The sequence below is a fragment of the Plecotus auritus genome, assembly GCF_963455305.1.
Source record: "Plecotus auritus genome assembly, chromosome: 6".
Classification (NCBI taxonomy): Eukaryota; Metazoa; Chordata; class Mammalia; order Chiroptera; family Vespertilionidae; genus Plecotus; species Plecotus auritus.
The window spans coordinates 117,379,464-117,400,893 of NC_137773.1; the positions used below are offsets into that span (position 1 = coordinate 117,379,464).

Here is a 21,430-nt window from a genome sequence, read left to right on the forward strand (position 1 = left end):
AATAATCTGGTGAATATAATAGAATCAGGGGCATAGAAAGGGAGTGGAATGATAATTCTCAGGGGGAAAGGGGTATGGGGGGTTCATGAAGAGACTGGACAAAAATCATACACCTATGGATGAGGACAGTGGGGGGGAGGTAAGGGCAGAAGGTAGGGTGGGAATCGGGTAGAGTGGAGCTATGGGGGGGAAAAGGAGAAACAATTGTAATAATCTGAATAAAGATTTATTAAAAAAATATATAAAACAATAAAATTTAAAAAAAAATGAAAGAGTATAGCCCTTCAAAATTGGGAACTTTGGGATTAAGATACAGTTGCAGCTCTTCCTATATAAGTTCCTCAAACTTAGAAGCTGCATCCAGACAACCAACCATACCAGCTTCACTTATAAAATGGAAGGATTGGAATAGCTGATGTTTATGTTCCCTGCAAAAATAGACTTTTAGAGGGTCTATTATAGCCACCTATCAGGAAGGGAAGGTGTCCTTATTTCTGAATATTCATTACTTGAGTTTCTGTACTTAGAAAGTGACAAAGAAATGGTAATAGTCAAAACATAAACAAACTCACTAATGAGCAAACTATATAATAAGTTTATTCTCAATTCTAACTTATAACTTTCTTCTTAGTATCTTTTTACCCATCCTGCTAGGCTTTTGTTGTCTGGCCCTTGTTGAGTGTTGGTATTGTGCAGTGCAAATAAATTGCAAATTGAGCAAAAGGTCAAGGATTGCACAAGGCAGTGAAAAGAATGTGGGAGCTGTACTCACCACACAGAAGCACTGACAGGGGGGTTCGGAGGGGGGCTAGTTAATAGTTGAAGGAGAATCTCTACAGCAATAGTGATTATTAGTGAATTAGTGGGAAGTCTTTATTTTGAAGATCAAAGGGCTGACTTGAGTCTCACATGATTGAGACCCTTGTGGAAACTGATGATGTCCTGGGTGATTGTCTGTGGAAATTCCTGTATGATTCTACTGTAAAAGACCAACCCAAGTGATGAGTGTCATATAATGCCATAACGTAATTTTGTTGTAGCAATCACAGTTACAAATACATTAACATTTGGTTCATTCTTTGTTTATCTTGAGAATTAGTGCATAGTTGCCGTTATAACGTACATATTAACTTAGTCAAGTATTTTATAAACTTACTAGAGGCCCAGTCCTTTAGCCCTGCTTGCACCCTCTCACAATCCGGGATGCTTGCCTGCCAGCCCTCCTGATTGCCCCTAACCCAGTGGTTCTCAACCTTTCTAATGCCACGACCCTTTAATACAGTTCCTCATGTTGTGGTGACCCCCAACCATAAAATTACTTTCGTTGCTACTTCATAACTGTAATTTTGCTACTGTTATGAATCATAATGTAAATACCTGTGTTTTCCGATGGTCTTAGGCGACTCCTGTGAAAGGGGTCGCGACCCACAGGTTGAGAACCCGCTAGCAGGGTCGCCCTAAGACCATCGGAAAACACAGATATTTACATAACGATTCATAACAGTAGCAAAATTACAGTTATGAAGTAGCAACAAAAATAATTTTATGGTTGGGGCTCACCACAACATGAGGATCTGTATTAAAGGGTCGAGGCATTAGGAAGGTTGAGAACCACTGCCCTAACCACTCTGCCTTCCTGATTGTTCCAAATGCTCATTTGCCTGCCTGATTGCCCCAACTGCTCACCTGCCTGCCTCATCGCCCCTAACTGCCTCTGCCTTGGCCCTGCCACCACAGCTTCGTCCAGAAGGATGTCTGGAATGATGTCCGAAAGGTTGTTTGGCTATCTGGTCTAATTAGCATATTATACTTTTATTATTATAGATTTGTGTAGTTTGTAATTTTTCCCCCAAAGTGAAATCTTAACTTTTTAATCACTGTTTACTATTATATTTTGAATTCTACTTTATGGTTTTGATTATGCTCCATGAATGAGCATCTTTACTATCTACTTAACTTCAGGAGGTTTTCTGTGTTGGAGAGTGTTCCCCTTCAAATTTATGTCCTTCTCAGAATCTCAGAATGTGACCTGCTTTGGAAATAGGGTTGTTGTAAGACACGCCCGGAGGAAAGATGACCACACGAAGAAACAGAGATTAGGCCATGTCCCGGCAGAGGCAGAGCTGGCTGGATTGTGACAACACCCGAAACTGAGAGAGAAACCTGGGACTCATTCTCTCCTCAGAGCCTTAGAAGGAACCACCCCTGTCAGCTCCTTGATTGTTGACTTCTAGCCGTCGGACTGTGAGAGAATAATCATGTATTGCTTTAAGCCACCAGATTGTGGTAGTTTTTCATGCAGCCCTAGGAAACTAACACAGGAGTGTTCAGAATATTATTCTACTGATTCGTGGACTAGATGTTATTTTTCATAGACAAGTTGGAAATAGGGTGAAAAGTTATTTCATTGGCCCAAACTCAGTATGGTTTGAAGAACTTGCAATATTTTCTATATTGAATCAGTAGTTTATTGTTCATAGAGATTGTTTCTGGAAATATTGTGCAGGAAGTGGTGTTCACTGTTACAGGTAGGGCAGGCTGTCCGTGCTCCCCCTCCTCGGCGGCAGCTCCTTTCCCTGGCAGCTGGCCGAGAGGAGGGTCGCCGGAATCCTCTACTAAAAGCGAGTGCATTGCCTTTTAGATCAGGCTCCATTGTGTGCTTTGGGCAGGCGGTTTTGGAGTTTGGAATTGGTTCTTTTCAGTGGAGAGGAATTATATGTCATTTCATCAATTCTCTTTAAAAGGAAGGATGAGCTGTTTGTTCCCAGATGGAACCTGAGAATGTGTGTGTGTGTGTGCGCGCGTGTGTGTGTCCTTTGAAACCAAAAGGCCAAGCCTGTGTATTCCATCATCAGTATGAAATGTCTCTTTAATCACGTCACTTGTGTCCTGTGCCACATTATCCACTGCAGCTCTAGTGTCAAGTCTCTTATGCCTGGAAGGTTCGCAGGTTTGGGCAGAGAAAATGAAACCTGGTCAGTTGCACAAGATTAATGGGTGACCTGCCATTGCAGGAAGCAGTGAAAAGTTGATTGAGACAAAACTACAGCAAGAAACAGGATGTACGCTTTCTGTTTATACCCAGTTTTCTTTTTCTACATTTTGGGCTCTGTTTGCACTTTGTTTTGGCTGCTTTTGTAAGACCGTGGGTCCTTCTTTTTTTACCCCTAAACTTGGTCACCATATCCTATCTAATAAAAGAGTAATATGCAAATTGACCATCACTCCAAGACACAAGATGGCCACCCCCATGTGGTCAAAGATGGCTGCCCGCATGTGGACACAAGATGGCAGCCACAAGGTGGCCAGCAGGGGCGGGCAGTTGTGGGCAGTTAGGGGTGACCAGGCCAGCAGAGGAGGGCAGTTGGGGGTGACCAGGCTGGCAGAGGAGGGCAGTTGGGGGAGACCAGGTCAACAAGGAAGGGCAGTTGGGGGGGACCCAGGCCTGCAGGGGAGGATGGTTGAGGGGGACCAGGCCTGCATGGGAGGGCGGTTGTGGGCGATCAGGAAAGCAGGGAGGCCAGTTAGGGGTGACCGGGCCAGCAGAGGAAGGCAGTTGGGGGAGACCAGGTTAGCAGGGGAGGGCAGTTGGGAGACCAGGACTGCAGGGGTGGGCAGTTGGGGGCAACCAGGCCTGCGGGCCAGGACAGTTAGGGGTGACCAGGCCTGCAGGGGAGGGCTGTTGGGGGTGACCAGGCCAGCAGGGGAGGGCAGTTAGGGGCAACCAGGCTGACAAGGGAGGGCAGTTAGGGGTGACTGGGCCATCAGGGAAAGGCAGTTGGGGGTGACCAGGCCTGCAGGGGAGGACACTTGGGAGGGCCCGGGCCTACAGGGGAGGATAGTTAGGGGTGACCGGGCCAGCAGGGGAGGGCAGTTAGAGGTGACTGGGCCAGCAGGGGAGGGCAGTTGGGGGGACAAGGACTACAGGGGAGGACGGGCGACCAGACTGGCAGGGGAAGGCAGTTAGGAGTGACCAGGCTGGCAGGGGAGGGCAGTTAGGGGCAATTGGACCAGCTGGGGAGCAGTTAGGCGTCGATCAGACTGGCAGGGGAGTGATTAGGGGGTGATCAGGCTGGCAGGCAGAAGCGGTTAGAGCAGACATCCTCAAACTACGGCTCACGGGCCACATGCGGCCCGCCGAGGTCATTTATTCGGCCCGCTGAGTGCCGCTGCCTGTCCTGCTTAGCAGCCGGCTCATCCCAGGCCCGCAGTGCGCATAGGAATTTGTTCATAGTTGTTTTTTTTTAAACTATAGTCCGGCCCTCCAATGGTCTGAGGGACAGTGAACTGGCCCCCTGTTTAAAAGGTTTGAGGATCCCTGAGTTAGGGGCATTCAGGCAGAGGCAGGCAAGCAGTTGGGAGCCAGCAGTCCTGGATTGTGAAAGGGATCCCATTGGGATCGGGCCTAAACGGGCGGTCAGACATCCCTCAAAGGGTCCCAGATTGGAGAGGGTGCAGGCTGGTCTGAGGACACCCCGCCCCCCTGCACGAATTTCATGCATCGGGCCTCTAGTATAAAATAATTGAAGAAATTTTATATAAGCTCAGCCATGGCAAAGGATACACTTTTAGCTCTTACTCTTTCATTGTAGTTGTATTACTGTAACTGTCAGAAAGCAATCTTTTTTTAAATTAAATCTTTATATTGTTTTTTTCCCCCATTGACCCCTTCTAGCCCACTCCCACTCCAGGCCTTCACCACCCTATTGTCTGTGTCCATGGGTTATGCATATATGCATATAAGTTCTTTGGTTAATCTCTTCCCACCGACCACCCAACCCTCTATTACCTCTGAGATTCCACAGTCTGTTCTATGCTTCTATGTCTCTGGATCTATTTTATTCATTGGTTTGTTTTATTCATTAGATTCCACATATTGAGTGAGATCATGTGATACGTGTCTTTCTCTGACTGGCTTATTTCACTTAGCATAATACTCTCTAAGTCCCTCCATGCTGTCTCAAAGGGTATTCTTTTTTACTGCTGCATAGTATTCCATGGTATAAAAATGTACCATCACTTTTTAGCCACTCATCTACTGATGAGCACTTAAGCTGTTTCCCAATCTGAACTACTATAAATTATGCTATGAACATAGGGGTGCATACATTCTTTCTGATTGGTGTTTTGGGTTTCTTAGGATATATTCCTAGAAGTGGGATCACTAGGTCAAATGGCAGTTCCATATTTAATTTTTTGAGGAAACTCCATACTGTTTTCCAAAATGGCTGCACCAGTCTGCATTCCCACCAGCAATGAACTAGGGTTCCCTTTTCTCCACATCCTCACCAGCACTTGTCATTGATTTGTTGATAGTAGCCATTCTTACAGGTGTGAGGTGATACCTTATTGTCGTTTTAATTTGATTTCTCTGATGATCAGTGACTTTGAGTTTTTTTTATATGTCTCTTGGCCATCTGTATGTCCACTTCATAGGTGTTCACTGTAGGTTTGTCATATATGGCCTTGATTATGCTGAGATATTGCTCCCTCTATTCCAACTTTGCTGAGAGTTTTCTCAAAAATGGGTTTTGGATTTTGTCGAAAGCTTTTTCTGCGTTTATTGATATGATCATGTGGTTTTTGTCTTTCAAGTTTGTTTATGTGATGTATCACGTTTATTGATTTGCAAATATTGTACCAACCTTGCATCCCTGGAATAAATCCCACTGAGTCATGGTGTATGCTCTTTTTAATATATTGCTGGATGCGATTTGCTAATATTTTGTCGAGGGTTTTAGCATTTATGTTCATCAGGGATATTGGCATGTAATTCTCTTTCTTTGTAGTGTCTTTATCTGGTTTTAGAATTAGGATAATGCTGGCCTCATAAAAAGAGCTTGGAGGTGTTCTTCCTCTTGGAATTTTTGGAACAGTTTGAGGAGGATAGGTGCTAGTTCTTCATTGAATGTTTATAAAACTCACCATAGGGGTGCATACGTTTTCTTCAATTCCCTTTTAAAAGAAAGATGATGAACTGTTTGTTCCCAGATAGAACCTGAGATTGTGTGTGTGAAGCCATCTGGACGAGGGCTTTTGTTTGCTGGGAGTTTTTTTTATGACTGCTTCTATTTTATCAGTTGTTATTGGCCTGTTCAGGTTTTCAGTTTTGGGAGATTTTATTTTTCTATGAATTTGTCCATTTCATCCACATTGTCCATCTTGTTGGCATATAGCTGTTCATAATATTTTTTTACAATCCTTTATATTTCTGTGGTGTCAGGTGTTACTTCTCTGCTTTTGTTTCTGATTTTATTAATTTGGGTTTTTTCTCCTTTCTTGATGCGTCTGGCTAACAGTTCATCAATCGTGTTTACCTTTTCAAAGTACCAACTCTTGGTTTCATTGTTCTTTTATATATTTTTTTAGTCTCTGTGTCATTTATTTCTGCTCTAATTTTTATTATTTCCAACCTTCTACTTACTCTGGGCTTTTCTAATTCCTTTAGTTGTAGGGTTAGATAGCTTATCAGAAGTTTTTCTTGTTGTTTGAGGTAGGCCTGTATGTTATGAACGTCCCTCTCAGGACTGCTTTTGCTGTGTCCCAGAGATTTTGAGTTGTGTGTTTCTTTTTGTTTTAAGGAAGTTTTTTATTTCTTCCTTGATCTCATTGTCAACCCATTCATTGTTTAATAACATGCTATTTAGCCTCCATGTGTTTGAATGTTTTTGAGTGTTTTTACAGTAATTTCTAATTTCATGCCATTGTGATCTGAGAAGATGCTTGATATGATTTCAATCTTTTTGAACTTGTAGAGACGTGTTTTGTGTCCTAACATGTGATCTATCTTTGAGAATGACCCATGTGCACTTGAGAAGAATGTATATTCTGAAGCTCTGTTCTATAAATGTCAATTAAATCTATCTAATACAGTGTGTCATTTAGAGTCACTGTTTCCTTGTTAATTTTTTATCTGGAAGATCTATCCAGTGAAGTCAGTGGGGTGTTAAATCCCCTACTGTGACTGTATTCTTGTCAGTCTCTCTCTTAAAGTCCTCTAGAAGTTTGTGTTTGTTTTTTAATATATTTTTATTGATTTCAGAGAGAAAGGGAGAGGGAGAGAGAGATAGAAACATCATTGATGAGAGAGAATCATTGATAGGCTGCCTCCTGCACGCCCCCTACTGGGGATTGAGCTTGCAACCCGGGCATGTGCCCTTGACCGGAATCGAACCTGGGACCCTTCAGTTCGAGTCAGACGCTCTATCCACTGAGCCAAACCAGCTAGAGCTAGAAGTTTTTTGTATATCTCAGTGTTCCATATTGGGTGCATATATGTTTATCAAAGTATTATCCTCTTGTAGTGACCTTTGTTGTATCTTGTGATGACCTTCATTTTGAAGTCTCTTTTGTCGAATATGAGTATTGCTACCCCAGCATTTTTTTTGTTTCCATTTGCATGGAAAATTATTTTCCATCCCTTCACTCTCATCCTGTGTGAGTCTTTTGTTCTGAGGTGGGTCTCTTGTAGAAAGCATATAGTTGGGTCATGTTTTGTATACATTCAGCTACCCTACATCTTTTGATTGGAGTATTTAATCCATTTACATTTAAGGTTATTATTGCTAGGTACTTATTGCCATTTTAATTCTGTGTGCCTATGTTTCCCTCTCTCTCTCTCTCTCTCTCTCTCTCTCTCTCTCTCTCCCTATTTCTTCTTCCCCTTACAGAAGCCCCTTTACCACTTTTTGCAGTGCTGGTTTGGTGGTGATAAACTCCTTTAGCCTTTTTTTTTTTTTTTGTCTGGGAAGCTCTTTATTTCACCATCAATTTTGAATGACAGCCTTACTGGATATACCGTGTTTCCCTGAAAATAAGACAGTGTCTTATATTAATTTTTGCCCCCAAAGACATGCTAGGTCTTATTTTCAGGGGATGTCTTATTTTTCCATGAAGAAGAATACGGTACACATTTATTGTTAAATGAAAATAAAGGAAATTTATTACCTGTATACGGTACGGTAGTACGGTAGTTGTCAACACAAACCAGACAAACTGTGAATCCTACAGTATCAAGAATTTACTCATTTATTCAATGACAATCATGTCATCATCTTCTGGAACATCATCATAACAATCCAATTCCTGAATTTCCTGGTGAATTTCTTGTGACTCCATTTCTTTCAGAATCAGTGGACCAAATCTCTCACGTTTAGCAATAGCACTGTCTTTAAATGAGTACTTCTTGTCAAGGTAGCCTGCTCGCAGTGCATTTGCAATGCAACTGTCAGTGATTTTCTCCCATGAATTCTTCACCCAAGTCACAACTTCTTGCAGTTTAGGTTTCACAAAGTTTCCACGCTGATTTCTCTCCATTCTATTTTCAATGTAGTCATTAATTTCCATGCGCAAATTGTCTTTGAATGGCTTGTTTATTGCAATATCAAGAGTCTGGAGATAGGCCGTCATTCCTGCGGGAATCATTATCTGATCTATTTTTCTTTCGTGAAGAAATGTCTTCATGTCTTTAGCGCAGTGAGTGCTGGCTGCATCCCAGACTAGCAGACCTTTTTGGCTCCCTCGCATAACAAGCAGCAGCATTAAATCGACCCACTTCCTTATAACTGCTTGTGTGGCCCAGGCTTTTTCAGTTTCAGGAATAAAAACGCCCAAAACACGTTCAATCTTTTCCTTCTTGCCCTTAGAAATGATTAAAGGTGGGATTTTAGTGCCATCCAGACGAATTGCCAAAATACAGGAAACACGTGCACTTTCGTAAGCAGTGGAGGGAATGTACGCCAAGGAGGCACCCCACTGTTCAATTGTTGTTTGAGATGATTGGCCCATAGACACTGCAGTTTCATCCATAGCAATCATGTTGGAAAGATTGTATTTAGAGAAGTCAGCATCATCAATAAAGGACTTGAATGCAAGTGCTCGCTTAATAACTTGAGTATCTTCCAACCTAAATGATGTTGTAGATCTTCTTAAAGACAGTTCACTTCGCTGAAGGATATTATCCAGCCAGTGTTGTGATGCTTTGAAGTCTTCGGGGGCTATGTCAAACTGTGGTGCCTTTGCAAGGGCAAATTCTTGAATCTGAGCCCTATTCACAACCAAAGCCTTTGCTCTCCTGTCAACAACCCATTCACAGATCAGGTCTTCCAGCTCGGAAAATAATGGTTGCCGACCTGATCCACACTTGCGCTTTTTAGCATTTCCCTTGTCCACTTGTTCAATGAGGTTACCATACTTTGCTCGCCATTTTCGGACCAATCGGATACTCAACATCTTCTCTTTGCGGAAAGCAGTAAGATTTTGGCCCCAAGAGTCTTCCACGATTCCTTTCTTGTACTCCACAGAGTAGCTTTTTCTTTTTGCGCTCATTTCTAGGGGTAAAAAAAAAGGAATTGGGGTATCAAGGTGGGGGGAGGGGGATCACTCAAAATGACACAGGGGGGATCAGAGGGAGGAATCAAAATGGCACAGGAGAATCATAGGGGGGATTACCATTTTAGTAACCCCTTTTGATCCTCCTGTGTCATTTTGATTGCCCCCTCTGATCCTCCTGTGTCATTTTAAGTGATCCCCCTCCCCTCACCCCTGTGCCACTGAACACCTTCACCAGTCATCCCCCCTACCCCTTTATCAGACATTTACCCCCTGGGGCCTGCCTGGGGACTGTCACTGGGCTTGCTGGTGCCTGGATCTGGGCTGGAGCAGGGTCTGCCACTGACTGAGAACCTTCAGTCATCATGAAGGTGGCCGCGAGCATTAGGTAGTGTCACCAGAGACAGACCAGCACTCAGCACCTTCGCCGCGTCCCGTCCGCTCTAATCCTGTTCTTCTACACACATCTGCGAAAGTCTCCTCCTCTCGCTCACCGCTCACTCCAACCTCTGCTCCGCCTCCACACAGCGGTGACGTCAGGACTCCGCGTAACGTCACTGGTTGCTAGATGCCAGTCGGGGCGGCCCTAGCGACCAGTTTACGGTCAATTAATTTTCATTCTGAGACAGAGCCTGGGCGCCTTATTTTCGGGGGATGCCTTATATTTCACTCAGAAGGAAGCCTGTAAGTGGGTCTTATTTTCGGAGGATGTCTTATTTTCGGGGAAACGTGGTAGTAATCTTAGTTTCAGATACTTGATTTTCTTTACCTTGAATACTTCATGCCATTCCCTTCTGGCCTGTAGACTTTCTGATAAGAAATCAGCTAACAGCCTTATGAAATCTCCTTTGTAGCTAACAAATTGCTTTTTTCTTGCTGCCTTTAAGACTCTCTCTTTGTCCTTAATTTCTGACATTTTAATATGTTGTGTCTGGGCATGGGCCTGTTGGGTTCTTCTTGCTTGGGACTCCCTGTGCCTCCTGGACTTATGTGACTTTTTCCTTCACCAGGTAAGGGAAGTTACCTAACATTATTTTTTCATACATGTTCTCTATTTCTTACTCACTTCCTTCTCTTTCTGGCACACCTATGATGCAAATATTGTTATGGTTTCATGTTGTCCCACATCTCCCTTAAGCTGTCCTCCTGTTTTTAAATTATTTTTTTCTTTTTGATTCTCTGGTTGAGTGAATTTTTTCTACCCTGTTTTCTAATTCACTGATCCAGTCCTCATCTTCTCCCAATTTTCTGTGTATTCCTTCCACTGTGTTTTTTATAGTTCTACTAGAAGCCCGATGCACGAAGATTCATGCTAGAATGGGCTTTCCTTTCTCTGGCTGCCAACACCGCCTTTCCACTCTGGCCCAGCCCCTTTCTTCTCAGGCCCCGGAGCTGCCTCTTTCTGCTCTGGGAGCCGCCTCTTTCCGCTCTGGCCCCTCCTTCCCACGCTGCCAGAGGCCCTGAGAGACCGCGGGTGGGGCAGAACGCCTGTGTCGTCACCATCTTTGTTAGGTTAATTTGCATATCACTCCTGATTGACTGGTGGCGTAGCAGAGGTACAGTCAATTTACATGTCTGTCTATTATTAGGTAAGACTAGGGGCCCAGTTCATGAATTCATGCACCTTGAAAGGAACTGTGGGCCACGAGGCTGTGGTGGGCATAGGGGCAGGTCTTGACCCATCCTCTGCGCCCCTGCCCTGCCCCTCCCATTGCAGCCCCCGGTCCCCTATTTGCCAGCAGCCCCGCTCCTGCCGCCACTGCTCCCACGTGCTGACGGTGACGGCCCTGCTTACACCCGCTGACCGTGCAGAGCGATTGGGGCCAGCGCTAGCAGTGGGTGCGAAGAATTTTCAGTAACCACCAGAGGCTCGCCCTGATAACAGCGACCGGTGCTCCACCTTGTTCTGGCACCCCTGCTCACCTGCTCCACCATCCTGCCGGGGCCGATGCCCACCATGTTCCGTGCTCTGCCACCCGCTGCCGATGCCCGCCATGTTCCATGTGCACTCCCTGGTGGTCAGCACAAGTCATAGCGACAGGTTGTTCCGCCATTCAGTCTATTTGCATATTAGGGTTTTATATAGAGAGATGTCATTCTTCATAGTCACTATATTTTTTCTCATGCTGTTGAGCATCTTTGCCATCATTATTCTGAACTCTATGTCTGATAAATTTCTTACTCTATTTCATTTATCTCTTCTGGAGAATTCTCTTGTTCTTTCATTTGGTACTTTTTTTACGTTTTCCCATTTTGGCTGCCTGTTTGAGTTTGTGTCTGTGTAATAAGTAGATCTGCTAGGACTTCCAACCTCTAGTGCTAAGTTATCTGTGGAAAATAATTGAATAGAAACAAATCAGACTATTAGGACACAGTCTACACCAACGATATTTGACATTTTTAATCACTTTTTATCCTAGCGTTCTTTAGGGAGAGGGTTCAGAATGCTTTTTCTATAAACTGTTTCTATGAGAACCTTAATATTAACTTAGGAAACTAGCCAGCTTCAAGTAGTAAAAGGAGAATAATAAGAAATAGAGATGAATCGGTGTGGTGAAGAATCGGAAAAGAACATAAATCATTTTTACATATCTTACGTAAATAGGTCACTTTAAACATAATGTAGTGCTAATAGTGAGAAACAGACTTTTTTCTGAAGGATAAAAATTCAGTCAGCTGGTGATAGACAGAATCCCAACAGGTTCCAGGGCTGCTGCTCTTCACTGTTCTGCCTATTAGACTTGACCCTTTCTATTTCATTTTGTTGTTGCTAATCCTCACATGAGGATATTTCCTCCACTGAGTTTTAGTGAGAGTGGAAGGGAGGAGGAGAGACAGAAACATCCATGTGAAAGAGACACATCGATTGGTTGCCTCCTGCACATGCCCCGGCCAGAGATTAAGCCTGCAATGGAGGTACATGCCTTTGACTGTAATCAAACTCGGGACCCTTCAGCCCACAGGCCAATGCTCCATCCAATCACTGAGCCAAACTGGCTAGGACGAGTTGACTCTTTTTAGTCACACTTATTTAATCTTTGAAGTTAGGGAAACATAGAGCCATGACCTCTTCACTTATTGCCCCTTTGCTCGGTAGTCACACCAGATTTCCTCTATAGAGCAGTGAAGACCATTTTGGAGAACTACAGTATGCTTTGTATTGCTTCTTTCAAAAACAAAAAACTCAGTACTTCCAAGTTAATGAAAAAGTTTATTTACTAAATATAACAGAATGTGACAAATTTAGAAAAATATTCTCTGAAATAATATGAAATGATTTTCTGATAAAAAAAAAATAAAAATAAAAAGCACTCTGTGCTACTCTCTAATACTGCTTTTTTTTCTTTTTTGTACATTTAAAACTTTTGAATAGGTATTACGTTCACAAAGGCTTAAAAATAAACAATGTGTCTTGGTTAGCCCATGGAGTGCTTTATTCCTTATGCAGCTATAGACTTAAGTCCTTTGTATGGGTGTGCCTTAATTAGTCACTGGTCCCTGATTTATGGACATTTGGTTGTTTCCCGTTTGAGGACTAAATGCCTCGGGCCTGTGTTGTGTAGCACATGTTTAATTTCCAAAATGGTTTTGCTGGGTCAGGAGTATGGACATTTCCCATTTTGAAAGCTGTTGCCAAGTGCTCCTTCGTGGAGCTGTGCCTGCTTCCTCTCTTACCACCAGCGAATGGAGGCACCTTCCTCCACAGCCTGGGCAGGGTTATCAAATGCTTGGATTTCTGCCAATTTGTTAAGTGAAAATATCTCAGTGTGACTTCAATTGTAACTTCAATTGTATTTCGCTTATTTGACTGAAGTTAAATACCTTTTTATATATTCACGAGGCATTTGTGTGTCCTTTTGTGAGTTGTCCACTTGCGTCTTTCATCCGCGTCATGGGTGGCGATGGATATTAGGCCTGTGCTGTGCTAGGAACTGCGGGTATTTCTCTCAGTTTCACATCAGCCTTTGGCTTCAGTGATGATGGCGTAGGTGTTTGCCTACAGACGCTGTTGGTCTCTGTGAGGTGAAGTTACCCATCTTTGCTTTTCTTTTGTGGCTTCTGGATTTTGAGTCCTGGCTAGAAGGCCCTTCCTAATCCTGGGATCATAAAGGAAAGCGCGCGGTTTCGGGTCATGCGTGACCTACTCCATTTCAGTGACTGCTGGGGGGCGTGTCCTGGGTGTCATGTGAAGGGTGCATCTAGCTTTAGGGCGTCCTTGCTTGAAGCACTGCCTCTCTTTGTCCACAGGCCTGTTAATGACTATCTTCCTCTTTCTTCTTAACATGGTTTCCAAGGTCCACAAGGCTGGCAGCTCTTGCAGAAGCCTTGAAGGAAGCCTCCCTGACGAAGGCACAGCTGGGGTTGGAAGTGAATGAGCTGGAGGCGGCCGCACTGCTGGTCCGCGAGGAAGAAGCAGCCCGCCCCGCCTCACTGGCCTCCAGTTCTGAGGCCAGCGGCTTCGAGGACTCCAACAGCAGTGCCTCCTCAGCCAGGACCGCAGACCCAGACTCAGAGCCAGAGGGGCTCGCAGGCAGGGGAGCCGGGAGAAGAGGGTCCTTACAAGGCCCTGTTCTTGACGAAAGCAGCGCCCTGCGTGTTGATGGCCATGGGCTGTGCGGACGCTCGGCCATTCCAAGGGCTGATGTCCATCGGGGAGCGCTGCTGGCCTCCACACAGGCCCCTGGGAGAGCGGGGCCTCTGATAGAGGAGCTTGGAGAACAACTGGAGACTGTGGTTCAGCTCTCGGAGCCCGAAGGCCCCGCTGGGCCCCTGCAGGGCACAGGCAGACAGCACCCTCCCGGGACGGGCAGTGAGGGTTTCATTTGTGGGTGAGCATGATGTCAGGTTTGGTTTTAGTTACTGACTGAGAATTCTTCTTCATTTTTACTTGTACTTTTTCTTAGTGTATACAACATGTTTTTCAATGAGTTTCCTTCCTACTACTTTAAAGTTCTAAAGTACTTTTACCAAAGTATAATTAATATCTGAAGATGAAAACAATAGTTCTGCCAGAATCCCTAGAATGTGGAGCCCATTATTTTTAATAGCTTTACCAAGATATACTTGACACGCAAGAAGCTGCACACACTTCAAGTGTACGATGCGATCAGTGTTGATGACACATACACCACATCAATCCTCTTTGCGATCAAGAGACTGTACTTACATCATCTCCAAGTGTCCTCATGGCGCCCTGGCGCCCTCCCCACTGCTCTCCCAATAAAGCTGTTATGAATATTTCTGTGCAAGCTTTTGTGTGGACATGTGCTTACTTCTCTTGGGAGTGGAATGACTGAGTAGTCATGGTAAGTGTGTGTTTAACAATTTAAACAACTGCTAAACTGCTTTTCAAAGTGGATATTCCATTTTACATTCCCCCCAGCTGTGTATAAGAGTTATAGTTCTTTCACATTCTTGTCATTACTTGGTGTGGTCAGCTTTTTAAAATTTTACCATTTTAGTAGGTTTGAAGCTATATCTCATTGTGGTTTTAATTTGCCTATTTTAAGACTTATAATGTTGAGCATTTTTTTTTTTGTGTGTGTACTTGTCATTCACAAATCTTTGGTGAAATGTCTGTTCAGATCTCTTGCCAATTTTTTTAAGCTGGGGTTGCTTTCTTATTTTTGAGTTTTGAGAGGTTTTTATAAATTCTGGATACAATTGCTCAGTATGAGTCACCTTTGCATGCCTTGTATTTTTCTATTGGAATGTAGACATGAATTTTATCTCATTGGGTACTGAGTATGTATTACAAATATTCTGTACTTTTGTTTGGGGATGCAGTTAAGTTACTTGGAAATAGTTCGATCTTTATGGGTCTTGCTTTTGTAATTTCTTAGGCAGGCCTGGAAGAGGGCTCAGTATGGGACAAACTATGTCATAGGACTAAGGAAAGCGTTTCCAATGCCCTATGAATTATGAGTTTTCCAGTCTAGCTGGTGGGAGCAGGTGCCTGTGTGAGTACTGAGTGCTGTTCCAGCCTCATTGCATGCTTATCAGCAGGTATTCTCTTGAGTGTACAGGGACCTCTCCTGACGCCAGGCCAGTGTCAGGAGAAGTCCCTCTACAGCTCTCTGCAGCTGTCTCCTCTCGGTGCTCAGACCTGCCAGTTCCTGCTGCCTTGCTCTCCCTGAGCCCTCGCCTCTGATCCCTGCACCCGAGCCCACTGCTTCTGCCTGGGTTGCCCCTCTCTGTGCAGTTTGGACAGTCCCTCAGGGCAGTGGGTGAGCCTCACAGAGTTTGCTTTCCACCCCACAGGATCACTGTCTTTTGTTGCCTGATGTCCATTGGTTTGTGTGTTATTTTTGTTTTTGTTTTTTGGTTATTTCAGGTGGGAGAGTAAATCTGGTCCCTGTTACTCCATCCTGATTGGAAGCGTAAATGTCCATTAATATTTTCTCATTTGAGTGTTAGCTCATAGGGAGTGGGGTCTGTGTCATGGTTTGTTACTGCTAAATCATCAATGCCCATGTGTTTGGTGCTCCCTATAAATATCTGTTGAATGAATTAAATAAACCAGTTTGCTTTGGGGAGGAAATTATATGCATTAATCTCAGTAGTATTTTTATTTCAAGGAAGGGTCTGATACTTTACTTTGGGTTATGCACATTGAGAGTATTTGTATTACCAATATAAATTCCAGTTTGTCTTAACAGGTTAGTTGGGGTGACTGCCATTTGGCATGCGTGTAAACTCCTGAACACCAACAGCATGGTCAGAATGTGGTCAAGACTCTTCTCGGGCTTTCCCCCTTTGCCCCCCACCCCGATCACCCTGCTGGTTGCCCCATAGATCGGCCCTGATCACCAGCCAGGCATAGGGACCCTACCTGTGCATGAATTTTGTACACTGGGCCTCTAGTAATAATAATAATTTTTAATACCTAGATATTTTGAAATAACAGGATACTGAAACATTAATCTGAGTTTGCCTCATATGGAGAATCTAGAGGATAGATTTGAATCTATTAATTGAATGTCTTGTATTTTATTTGAAATATATCCTTAAAAATGTGAATGTATTACTAATCTGAGAAATGCTAAGTAACACTTGCCACCTAAAATTTGAGGCATCTAAAAGTTACAAGTTCAAATTAAGTTGGTATAAATTATACAGTATTGTTGTGATAATAGAATGCATGAAGTATGGAAATTCATTTTTGAGGAAAATATTGCTTTTTCTCTGGAAAAATTAGTAGTTCAAATTACGTTGTAGTCTTTATATGTATGGTCTTCATGTGGTATGTGTTTGTGTATTATGTGTGGTAAATTTTCAGCTTTCGGATGGCATTACTAGGATATAATATTTCATTGGCCCGATTAAAAAGATATTAAATACTTATAAATTAAGCAGAATTCTGTGGTCTGGACAAAATTTTTAATATTAAAACTGGTTTAAGTTTGATTAATGTCTTTTAGAGTTATTACCATAAAATATATGTTTTTTCCTAGATTTACAAAGAGTTTATGATATAATCGTTTGGTTAAGTATATTTGACAATTTTTCCAAAAGTTAAAATGTTAAGACTCTGAACTAAGAGATGACTTTGAGTCATTCCAATGGGACCTGGAATAACTCAAGGATTTATTCTCTCTTCTTAATTTGAACTAAATTAGGCTGATTTAATATACTTGAAATTAACATGGGAAGCTTTGTCAAATAAAAATTAATAACTATGTTTCATATATATATACATATATTTTGTTAAAATGAATGTTATAGGAATTTCATTCTGCTTAAGAAAGGAACTTGCAAAGATTCAGATCCAAGTTCAAAAAGGAAACTTTCAGTGGGGACATGTGTCCAGTCAGGGACACCAGGCAAGCCAAGAGTGATGATTCTCGGTGGGGCGTCTGCCAGTGATACTCTGGGTATTTGCATATTGGGAGTTTATGAATTATTTTCAATGCTCAATAAACTTGTGCCCCATTTTAAAACCTTACTTTATATGCTGAAATCATATATTGAATCTAAAAGTATACAAACTTTATATTATTTCTGTCATTTTACAGTAATTATTATTTACCAAGAAATTGTTGTCTTGGAATGTTATATTTTATAGATAAGCAAAGTTTTTTTAATCAAATCTATAACCATGCCACTTTTGAATTTAGTCATTCATGGACAGCCATTGCTTTACTCTGATGCATTTGCAGGTATATTATGTCTTTAGAAAAATCCATGAAAAGGACTCTGACCTACTTTAACTTGCAGTGAAGATTTATAGAACTTCAAGGAATAACTGAATTCAAAAAACAACTGGAAAATAATCAGGATAAACAAAAATAACTATGGGACTAAATGAATTGAGAATAATTATTCTTATGACTCTGTTTAAAATATTGTTGATTTTTTAAATCTTTTGTTTCCCAAATATAAGGAAGACTAAAAAGCATTGTAACATTGTAACAAATTAGTAACATTCATTTTACAGGAGACAAAGATTCAAAGACTTTGATAACCCGGAGATTTTTGTCCATTGGAAAATACATTAATGAAAGAAGCTCTCCAACATTGTTAAAGGGACCTTACCTTACCACGAATGGACATCTGCCCCTGTCTCTGACACTCACCTTCATCTCAAGGATGAGGAGCCACTGACTACAGAGGAGGTAGACAGCCATCCCAAGACGTCAACAAGGCCTGTGTGCTCACAAATTGTTGCTGCTCCAACCTTGTTCTTTTATCACCTACTTGTTACTGATTGAATGTATATAAAATAATTTTTATATTGTTATTATCCTCCTTATGGATTCCTAGTGGAAACAACATCTGTCTTCCTAGATCCCTTTCTCTATCAGACGTGAAAAATTTAACTTGGGTACCTGCTAATTTTTCCCACCTGATTATCAGCTATGATAATGAAGTTAATGTTTTGTTGGCCACACATTGATGGTCTTCTATCAATATAAGCTTTGGTACATTTTTTCAGGCTATCTAATAATAGGGTAATATGTAAATTGGTTGGGATGCTGTCACATAACGACCGATCTGCAGGCTGCGTGTGCAGCAGGGACAGGTGGGAGGAGACTTGCAGCATTGAGGACAGGGGCGGAGGAGGTGGGACCCAGCAGAGGGCAGCCTGTGCTCCCCACATGGCGGTGGCAGCTGTGAGCACTCCCAATGGCCGCTGCTGCTTGCCCAGGGCCAGCCCGGGGCTCTGGCAAGCCACTGATGGCCGCTGCCACTTCAAGGGCCCAAGGCTCAGGCAATGAGATCCGGGCAAGGCTCGGGCAAGCCACAGTGGCTGCGATGGCCGAGGCTCAGGCAACCTCGCAGCCAGTAGTGGCAGCAGCAGAGGCGTGATGGAGGCGTCGCCTTCTCCTGATCACAGGGTCGCCTCCTGCAGAGGGGGAGCAGTGCCTTCCCCTGATCGGCCAGTCACTTCCCACACAGGGAGCGGGCCTAAGCCATCAGTAGGACATCCCCTGAGGGCTCCCAGACTCTGAGAAAGGGCAGGCCAGACTGAGGGACCCACCCCCTCCAGTGCACGAATTTCATGCACCAGGCCTCTTGTATCCTATATAATAAAGAGGTAATATGCAAATGGCCATTACGCCGTGACATGTAATGACCGATCACCAAGAGGGTGGGGTAGTAAGCTACAAGCTGGGGAGAGGTACAGGAGGTCGGGGCAGCAAGCTATGAGCTGCAGAGAGCTACAGCGGCAGTGGGCAGGGAAGCCAGCTGAGGCAAGTGGCAGCGAGCTACTCGCACACGGATTTGTGCTCAGGGTCACTATTCTATTATAAAGGACCTACTGTGGACAAACCTCCAAGAAAACCTCCCTAATAATTCCACTGGTAGAATTATATATAGATCTAATCTAGATGAGAATTTTAGATGAATATTGTCTAAATTTAGGAATGGATGAAATTAACTGCCCAGAAGAAAAATTGGAACTTCTGGTTAATAGCAGATACTTATTTTCCCTCAGATTCTTCCTTGTCTAATATTAGGCATTTTCTGTTCCTAATCAGTATTACTGGTTTATTACTGTTACTTTTGTTCCTGGTATGTAAATGTTATACTAGATGCAAAAAAATAAAACTTGATGAACAGCAAAAAGACTTGGATCATGGTGGCACAAAAATTATAAATGATCCAAAATACTTTTTAACAAGGACGTATAGGATCTGACTGCCTCCAAGTTACGTGCTCTTTTTTAAAAAAAAATTATAATAATTTCACCTTCAATGCCATCTAAGGTTATGGTCTTGCCCCATCCTCTGTGGTCCACTCTGTTCAGCAAGACAAATGCTGACAGTGAGACATCCTAGAAATGAGCCTTCCTAGCACCATGGGACACTCCAGACTCCGTTATCCAACCAAAAGGTTGGTCATCAATGCATTCTTTGGATTGATTTATGACCAAAAGGGGGATGTGTGGGTGAAAGGGACCACATGCTAACCTGACAAGCTCAGGGGAGGTCTGCATGGCGGTCTTGCAAACTCAGAGACCTAAAGTAACCACAAAGGATGACCTGAAATTAAACTTTAACTAAAAGCAGTTATGGTGGGTAGTCACCTCTTATGCCAGTATCTTCGCTGACAAGGTCAACATTTAACTGAACCTATCTGTCTTTTTGCATCTATGACAACATACCCTTGAAATGTCTGGATAACTTGTAACTTCCCTTTTTCCAGACCCCTTGGGGCACAACCTAATGTGCCTGGGCGCCAGGACAGATACCACAAATTCCTTCATTGTTATGTTAATTGTTCCTGCACCCATCTAAGTATGTGTCTATCATTTTACTTCTTATCCAATCCCAGAGGTTTCTCTGCTTTGCTTTCTCCTGCCTCTGTAGTCTATCACCAATGGATTTCATGTAACACACCTACATCCGTCCTTTGATTGCAACGTATAAAAATAGATGTAACCTGCCATTCTCTGGAGCATTATCTCAATCCATTGAGGTTCTGCTTCCCAGCAATTGTCAACAGTTTGGCTTAAGTAAACTAAAAAATGCTTTACAGGTTTCAATGTTGTATGTTAATACTAGAGGCCTGGGGCACGGATTCGTGCACCGGTGGGGTCCCTCAGCCTGGCCTGCAGGGATCAGACCAGAACTGGCTCTCCAACATCCCCCAAAGGGTCCCAAATTGCGAGAGGGCGCAGGCCAGGCCGAGGGACCCCACCGGTGCACGACTGGGATCAGGGAGGGACCAAGGGAGGGCTCCAGGGTATGTCCAGCCTCTCTCACCCTGTCCCAATTGGGGTCAGTTGGGGCCGTCTCACCCAGTCCTGATTGTCCAGACCCCAGCAGCAAACTAACCTACCAGTGGGAGTGTCTGTCCCCTGGTGGTCAGTGTACATCATAGTGACTGGCCGAACGGTCGGACATTTAGCATATTAGGCTTTTATCATATAGGATAAGATAGTAAAACCCCTGCACTGGTCAGGATGTATTTGGACCCAAGTTACAGAACCCTACCCAGATCTGCTCAAGGACAATAAAACACTTCACTGCGTGGGTACTGACCGGTGCAGGTGAAGTGGTCTCGGTGGCTGGGGGCTGGCACCCACCTTGGCTGGCCTGGCACTGCCTGCTCATTGGCCCCGTCCCCCACCACTGCCGGTTGGGGCCTGCGGACTGGGGGCAGCTCCTGCATTGAGCATCTGCACCCTGGTGGTCAGTGTACATTATAGCAACCGGTCATTCCACCGTTCGGTAGATTTGCATATTAGGCTTTAATTATATAGGATTATTTTTTACTATTTAACCCAGCAATGCTCCAAAGCTTTTAAGTTACCAATTAGGCATATGAGGGTTAGACGAAGTGGGAAAGGGAGCATGCCCTGCAGCTTCTTCTAGGACTGCAGTTTCCAGGCCCCCAGCTGCTTGGATTTACAACTGCCACATTTTTCCTTAGAGATAACATGCTAAGGTTTGGGTGATAATGAGTTCAGCTTCTGATAGTATCGGGACTGTTAAGAAAAGAAACTGTTCTTTGGAGAGGGGGTGAGAATGCTGGCCTTGGGATCTAAAGGCTCCGTGAGGGGTCCCTTCCTTTTTCTGTGTGACCCATATGCCCCCTCTCTTTTGGGATGCCCATATTGTTATGGCATCTGTTTCTGGCCCTCAGGGCCAAC

The 21,430-nt window shown here is 43.5% G+C and overlaps 1 protein-coding gene across 5 annotated transcripts in view; it reads left to right on the forward strand.

Annotated features, from left to right (window-relative positions):
- Positions 1 to 21,430, forward strand: part of SHQ1 (SHQ1, H/ACA ribonucleoprotein assembly factor) — a 205,090-nt gene that overhangs the window by 162,033 nt on the left and 21,627 nt on the right. For 3 of the 5 annotated variants that reach the window (XM_080677009.1, XM_080677013.1, XM_080677012.1), the window contains 2 exons: positions 13,626 to 14,636; positions 17,768 to 20,309. In XM_080677009.1, coding sequence (XP_080533135.1) covers positions 13,626 to 14,163 — 538 coding nt within the window. In that variant the 3' untranslated portion in view covers positions 14,164 to 14,636; positions 17,768 to 20,309. Of the gene's footprint in view, positions 1 to 13,625; positions 14,637 to 17,767; positions 20,310 to 21,430 lie in introns of those variants that run through there. The other 2 variants (XM_080677011.1, XM_080677010.1) reach the window with 1 other exon arrangement.